Source organism: Danio aesculapii, chromosome 20, assembly GCF_903798145.1.
Source record: "Danio aesculapii chromosome 20, fDanAes4.1, whole genome shotgun sequence".
Classification (NCBI taxonomy): Eukaryota; Metazoa; Chordata; class Actinopteri; order Cypriniformes; family Danionidae; genus Danio; species Danio aesculapii.
Window position 1 is genome coordinate 20,135,063 of NC_079454.1, and position 8,299 is coordinate 20,143,361.

The 8,299-nt window shown below is 38.1% G+C and overlaps 1 protein-coding gene across 1 annotated transcript in view; it reads right to left on the minus strand.

Annotated features, from left to right (window-relative positions):
• Positions 1-1,461: 1,461 nt before the first annotated feature.
• pinx1 (PIN2 (TERF1) interacting telomerase inhibitor 1) overlaps positions 1,462-8,299 on the minus strand; it is a 49,663-nt gene continuing 42,825 nt past the window's right edge. Inside the window, exon 7 of the mRNA XM_056445573.1 lies at positions 1,462-2,232. Coding sequence (XP_056301548.1) covers positions 1,642-2,232 — 591 coding nt within the window. The 3' untranslated portion in view covers positions 1,462-1,641. The remainder of the gene's footprint in view (positions 2,233-8,299) is intronic.

Genomic DNA, 8,299 nt, shown 5'->3' on the forward strand with positions numbered 1-8,299 from the left:
ACAGAGCTGGTTTGTCAACATTGCATAAGTTGTCGATGTGAAAAATGATTTTTGTGTGTGTGTTGAAGCTCAAGGTGACTGTCAGCACCTGCCACAAATTTCACAATACACTACCAATGCTCTAAAAATGTGCACTGGAAAACTTTTACACGGATGCGAAAAAAAAATAAATAAACACCCTTTGTTTCGAATATTAGTCATTTCAAATAATTTCAAATCTACAGAGGCTTGAAAGAGTGCTTGTGAGCCCATTTTGCCAATCATACATTTAATATTTTTGATCTTTATGATTTATTTGAGCATGAGTTGGATGTTTTTGGGAATAGAATTTGCCATATTATAAAGGATATGAATTATGGGAGCTAAGATAAACAAATAAATGGTTCTTTTAAATAAATGAAATAGAAATTACCAATGAATCTGGTCATTTCTAATAACAATGTAACTTAATTTTTATAATTTTTTAAAGTTGTATACACCTGCTCTTTAGAACCAAAATTCATTCATCATTTCCTTTTCAGCTTAGTCCCTTTATAATCTGGGGTCACCACAGCAGAATGAACCGCCAACTTATCCAGCATGTTTTATGCAGCGGATGCCCTTCCAGCTGCAACCCATCCCTGGGAAACATCCATACACACTCATACACTACGGACAATTTAGCCTGCTCAATTCACCTGTACCGCATGTCTTTGGACTGTGGGGGTAACCGGAGCACCCAAAGGAAATCCACGCAAATGCAGGGAGAAGATGCAAACTCCACACGCCAACTGACCCAGCCAACCAGGGGACCCGCTATTGGGGGGTGGCGGGGGCCCAGAGACATTATCAAGGGCCCACGCCAATCACTCCCCCTCCCAGTCTTAACTTTCAGCCACGATACCAATATCCCCCCTTAGAACCAAAATATTACTCCAAATATTGGTAACACCATATACGTAAGAGGTTGTGTCATCAGTGTTTACAAAATAATAAAATCTAACAAAATTAGATTTTTAAAGAATTATTCAAGCTTCTATATAAATGTATATAGCATAAAATTGCATTTTAAATGCGTAGCAATACATTTTATTAAAACCAAAATAGAACCCAGTCTTTTTTTTCTTCATCTTTTTTTCTAAAACACCAAAAAGACAAATAGTGTTGTTTAATTTCTGAAGATTAAGTTTTTTCTCTCTCTCTCTCTTTACATCCACCATTGTTGTGTCCTTTTGTAGGTCATATATGTCTTGAATGCCACCTTTTTCTCTTGTATCATGCTTTATTTTACATTTCGCATGGATAGTTTCATGATGGGTTTGTCTGTCTGCAAAAACTATAATAAAAATATTCAATTTATGACAATTTTGCCAAAAAAAGACCAAGCACAAGTATTAAAAACTACAATTCTCAGGTCAATTCATATCATATGAATATTATAAACACACAAAGCTGAAAACAAAGAAACAAAAAAGAAACATCTGCAGACAGTGTGTTTTTTAATGTCTCATTGTTTAGCTTAAATGTGTAGATTCAAACCAATTATCAAACAAACTGAATGAATTCGTAATTCATCAGGATTCATTTTGTTGATCTCAATCCTAAACCCATGATGATATCTAAAGAGTCCGGGGGGTTTCAATAGCAGTCCACTGCGCAAAATCATTTTTTCAGTTTTTTCTTCTTCTGTTTGTGTACCGTTTCCTCTGTCACTTCTTCCTCCTTTCCTCCATCATCTCGCTCTCTCTTTTTTTTCTTCTTTTTCTTTTTCTCTGAAACTTTAGAGTCCTGATTCTCGCTTTCTACAGTCTTCTGTTCATCTGCCTCAACCTGCTCCTTTTCTTCTTCCTCCATTACTGCAGAGACGCCGTTCACTTCCTCCTCGTTCCTTCTGCTCTTCTTTTTCTTCTTCTTCTGTGAGTGATTTGGAGGCTCTTTAACGCTCTCTCCTGTTACTCTGGTCTGCGTGTCTTCCTCTGTGACGTCTCGATCGCACTCTCTGTCTTTCTTCTTCTTCCTCTTCTTCTTGGTCTGCTCCCCATCGCTCGCATTAGGTGTTGAGTCCTCTGTAGATGCAGGTGTGGATGGTGCAGATGAAGCAGTGTTTGTCTTCTTGAGGAGGGCCATGCGCTGAGCGAAATACTCCTGCATGGTCAGAGAGCTGGTCACAGTGTTAGGTTGAATCTCTGGGTCTGGATTAGCTAACGTTTCGCTGTCTTCTTTATCTTCCTGAGAGTCCGAGCCACTGCTTCCCTAAACAACAAACACAAGGACAAGCAGATGTTATGATATGGAGGGGAAAAAACTAAAAACTCAAAAATCACAAATGACATTGAACAAGGCTTTGACTGTCATGGACATGTTGTCATGGTTGTGTGATCAGCAGTAATCGTACTCCAAAAGCCAGAGGGCGCTCTTATGTGGAAACTCCAAACACTCATGAAGAAGAAACCCAGGAAATCCCCAATAATGGTAGCTGAATAAACAGATTTAACTGCTTACATTGATTCAGCGAGACTAATAAATCACGTCTATGGAATCATTTATGAGAAGGTAAAGTTTCAATCACTCGACAAAGTTATGACATGAGATTGGAGTAAAAACGTTATTATATGCTGTATTTTCACCTCCAGCATTCACTACACATAGTTCACTGAGAACTATGTAAACAGCTGTCAACACAATCTTGATGTCAGTATCATCTGATTAAAAAAAATTAAATAAAGAAGAGTTGTGTAGCCAGTCAGTAAACTACAATTCTGTGCAATAAAGGCTGCTCCATCTGAAAGCATGTGATTGAATCAGGTTTTTGGAAAAAATGCATATGAAAATTGCTTCTGATTAATCAAAAGCCCTAAATTTATGGCTAATTTATTAGATGACAAAAATAACTTCATAAACAATGTGTATTGACTGTTTTATTATTATTTTTTTTACAAATGTCAGGTGTTTGAACATTGTGGCAGATTAAGTGCACCTCATTCATGGCAACAGGACACGGTATCAGCTTGTTAAATAAATCAAATAATCTCAGACCAAATAATCAAGCAGTGGTTTGAGGAACAAACTGGTGAATTTCAGTTAACGTCTTGGCCTCCAAATTTCCCTCACACGAACCCAAGCAAACATTTGAGGTTAAATTTGGGAAAAGTGGGTTCATGCTGTTTTAAATTAACGTCGTTCATCTAAGTTAACTGATAAACCAAATCTATTTGTGGCATTAGTTTTGAATGCATCCACACTTTACAGCATTTTACACAAGTGCTTACCACTTTATACAGTACTACACTACCTGACTAAAGTCTTGTCATTGATCCCAGTTGTAAAAGCAACAAACGATAACTTTACTTCTAGTTAATCATTAGGAAAAGTGGCAGAAGGTAGAGTTTTCCGATGAATGATCTGTTGAACTGCATCCCAATCATCACAAATACTGCAGAAGACCTATTGGAACCCGCATGGACCCAAGATTCTCATAGAAATCAGTCAAGTTTGGTGAAGGAAAAATCATGGTTTGGGGTAACATTCAGTATGGGGGCGTATCAAGACATTTGTGCTGCCTTAAATTACAAGCCACAAGAGAGGGCAAATTCTCCAGCAGGATAGCACTCCTCACACTTCAGTCTCCTCATCAAAGTTCCTGAAAGAAAAAAAGGTCAAGGCGCTCCAATATTGGCCAGTCGAGTCAACAGACATTAACATTATTGAGCATGTCTGAGGTAAGATGGAGAAGGAGGAGGCACTGAATATGAATCCCAAGAATCTTGATGAACTCTGGAAGTCCTGCAAGAACGCTTTCTTTGCCATTCCAGATGACTAAGTTATTTGAGTTATTGCAGAGATGTATGGATGCAGTCCTCCAAGATCATGGGAGTCGTACACAATAGTAATTCTGTTTCCACTGCACCATGACCTTATATTCTATACTGTACATTATTTCTGTTCAGTGACAAGACTTTTGTCCAACCAAAGTCAGACCTTGCTGTCCTAATTAAATAATTAAAAACTAAGGCATGATCATATTTTATTTTGGTCAAATAAGCGTAATCTAGAGGCCTTTGCCTTTCCTATTAGCCACTTCTGATACCAAATGATCAACTAGCAGTCTAGTTATTATTTGTTGTTCAAGACTTTGGTCAGGTAGTGTATAGCTTTGCAAGCAGGTTTCTTGGAGTGTTAAACTGTTCAGTTTTAAAAGTATTTAGCTATTAAAACAATATACAATAATCATAATTACTATCATCATTACAATAAAAAACGAAATATATTTGAAATAGTATCAATTTATTATTAGCAATATGATATGGTTATTATTAATAACAATAAAAAGGCCCATATTCCAAGAGTGAGAGAGAAAAAGAGACAGTGTGTCAGTTAGAACAGAACAAGACAAACTTCTCAATTAATTTAAAGCACCATGTTGCACACACCCCTCCATCCCTGTATGCATGTTATTCAACACTTGTCAGTCAACAGCTTGTCATGTTTAGACTTGTCGTACGTGTCTAATGACATCACAGACTTTACAAAACTTTAGACTAAATAAATTCATAAATAAAATCATTGCCTTTATCTCAATCCAACTGTTAAAGTTTCCTCAAAATGATCCCCGATTATGTTGTGTTGTGTAATATTCTCGTCATGTCAATAAAGAGGAAATTTAAAAAGAGACGTGTGTTGTGTCATGTCACTGTGTAAATGTCTGATTCCTGAAAAACTTGCCTGATGAGTGAGTTAAACAGTGATTATGAACATTAAGAGTGAGAACAAACTTTCTAGCACTACTAACAGACTACCTACAGCAAGATACTAAAGAAAAAAGAGAGAGAAATAAATCCAAAATACGAATTAGGCACTTTCCATCATTTGTTAGAGTCGGTGACTATAGTATTGGTTGCCTAGTAACCAACAGTAAACAAGGCAAGCATAATGGGTATTAAATGTTCACTATGTGTTTTTATTCAGTAAATGAGTTTCCCTTCCCCATTATTCCCAGCATTAACCCTTTAAGACACAATTCACAAAAGATTTTACACTCAATTTGAGGCGGTTTTAGGATTTTTCATCACTCAATTCTCATGCGATACTTCAAAATGCACATTAACACAGGGTGATGGAAACCCAGCTAGTGTGAACATGTTGAAAGACCACAGAGGAGCACTTTAGGTTAAACCGTCCTTCTCCAATACTTTATCACAGTGACTCTCCGTCCCATTCATCTTCATTTTGCTAATGGCCTCCTCAATGCATAATGATTTGCAGTGAAGAATACCTGCTCTGAAGCCTGCGCAAAAGCACGCCACTGCTCTACATTACGCCAGAGACGCCACTGAAAACAGCATTTTTCACAAGATGTATGAACCGACTGGAAGGGGGAAAAACAGGTTGCAATTGTTTTGTATAGCCAAGAAACATACAAACAGAAAAAACACATGATGAGGTTAAAAGAAGTCTACGCATATAATAAACAGTAAAAATGGCTTGAGACCCATTTCAGAGCTAAATCTGAAAAATTTATATAAACTGCTCAGTTTCTGCAAACATTAAAGTGCAGAACTTGTGCATTTGCAATGATTTATCAGTGCTGATGCAGAGAGCATCTAGATTAGTTGTTCTCAACTGATGGGTTGCAGATCTGTCATGATTGAGCTTCACAACAGGAGAGAAAGAGAAGTTAAAGTTGCCCAATTTTGAAAGTGCCAAAAGCTCTTTTCCTCTGGAGGGTGCAAATCATATTTGGCCATTGGTACTTCATGGTGGATTAAGGTGCAACTTTTTAGCCCAGGCACATGTGATGTAATGCGACAACACAACTGGTATTCGTGACAAAGTTTTGTAATCTCAAAGCACATTTCCACACACTTCCCAGTGCCATATCCACACATTAGAACCCTAGGACCCCCCAGAATTAGAAAAGGTCAGTGAGGTGGGACTCGAACTTAGGATACTTAAAGTGCATTTGTGATATATTTTAAAAACAATAATCCACTGATATTGATAATAATAATGCACATTCCGATATGGTATACAGCACTACATATTTATTCCCCTGAAATGTGACAAATTTCAGAACATTCCACATTACATCTAAAGGCTGGTTTATACTTTTGCGTCGAGCGATCACCGTGACCCACGACGCATGCCTTGTGTGTAGCTGTGTATTTATACTTCTGCGTAGAGCTGACGATAATTTTAGACGGGGTCGGGCCAGGCTTGGGCTTGCGCAGTAAATAAACAGTCATGTGATGCATTTCGATTAGCGCGAGAAAGTAATCTATTCGTTTGTTACAACATTAAATCCATCTCTGCAAAGGTGAAACAAATGATGACGGAGAGGTCAAAAAGAGCGAATTTTGACTGCGGTGAGGCCAGTCACCAGTTCAATAAGAACGATCATTCTAGCCGCCAAAGAATTTCGGCGGTCACTCATACACTGCGTATTACGGTAGAGCGCTAAACAGCAATTTCACAGCAAGCTGACAGGGAAGATGACGAGGTCACTCGCTACATTGAAAACGCTGTCATGTAAAATGAAATTAATGTTCTTGGCTGGTAGAAGATGAACAAACAATCCTACCAAAATCATGAATAATCAGCCAGAACAGTATGCATCCTGGCCAGTAGGCTAGCAGCAGCAAAGCTATTGGACGCACCATTATTAAGCGCAGGACTGTGGTAAATCCATTTACAGTGGATTCAATAATGGTTCTCCACAAAAGCACGTAGCCTAAACTTGGTGACTAAAGGATTTAATTAAACCATAAAATCATAATGTAGATAGGGTATATAGGCTAATGTTGGCATTATAATTTTATTATTTAGCTTCACCGTCGCCTTAATGTCAGAATGTGAAGAGAAGTGGTAAAACATCCCACAGAACCTTTATCATAATTTCGTTAGTCAAATTTATCATTTATTTTAATTTAATTGGTTAAGACTTAATTTTATTGGTGTGTTGGCCAATTTAAAGGTTAAGTGTATGCGCCTAGGCCTATGTAGAGTGCTGAGGTGCTACAATGTTAGAGAGGATTTTATTTCCTTGTTCCAACTTCCAAGTGGCCTATAGCCTACGTTTGTTATGAAAAAATGATGTTAAAACATATATAAACGACTCCTTCATGAAAAAAAGGCAAAAGAGCTGAGTGCAGGTGCACATTTGAATAAATGTTGGGCTACAAAAGGGTTTGAGCTTTCAAAAGCTGTCAATTAAAATGTACTTGTCAGGTCTGGGCCGAATTCTGTCGGGCTCGGGCCTTATCGGGCTTAACTTTTATGGCCTGATTACAGCTCTACTTCTGCGTACTGCTTGTATTGCTCTGCAATAACACTTTTGAAATGCTAGCTGGCAGTAGGTCATGTTGTGTTCCTCTGTGAGTTTCATCATGGGTGTTGTTTTTTTCTGAATGCTACCTTAAATGTACAAGAAGCTAAAAGTCGCTCATTCAGAGGCGGGAACCGGCAGACGTGCATCAACTTTAATCATAAGGTAAACAAAACATCTGGAGCTTCTTCATGGGACTCGACACTTGTAAACACTCGCTCCAACGGCCTCGTGGCTCTCAGCACCGCCCACGCTCGTCACTGTTACCAAGCCGACCAATCACAGAGCTAGAGCTACGCGTCATTGCGAAAGACGCGCATAAATTTTGAAAACTGAGTGAGACAAACTTTATTCGATAAGAAAAGATGCAAATAAACTGCGATGGAAACACTTTTACTAAACAAATTTCTGTATGTGCATAAAAAAAGTCATGTGACTTTGTTAAGATTATGTGATGAAAATGTGTGGGAATGGACAAACCAGTGGCTGAGCACATTGAGAACATCTGAAATGTTGTTTTGGTCATTCTAAAACGCCTTAACCATTACACAGTATTAGTGTTATTATATTATTAATTACCTCCAGAATCAAGAGCGTCTGTGCTCCACATCTCACACCTTCAAATGCCACTGCACGTTCACTGCATGTTAGGATTGCCTTCTGAGGTGCAAGTCATTTATTAAAAGAAAAGATTCAACACAGCTTCTCTTATCACAGCAAATTCCGTTTTTACTGTTGATATTTGGCACCAGATAATCAGGAAGGGACGATTTTGTTCTCTTTGACTCATTGGATGAAAACGCTGCTTTATTTGTATATCTTTTATGTGATATTCTTGTTTTTGTGCATAAAGCTAATTCGGATTTTTGGATGGTAACATAGCTAATGTCGGAGTCAGCCACTGCGAGGGCTATGCGATCGTGCGAAGGCTGCACTGGACCATGCGATTTGATGCAGAAGTAGAAATCAGCCTTGATTACTTTTAAAGGCTGATTTATA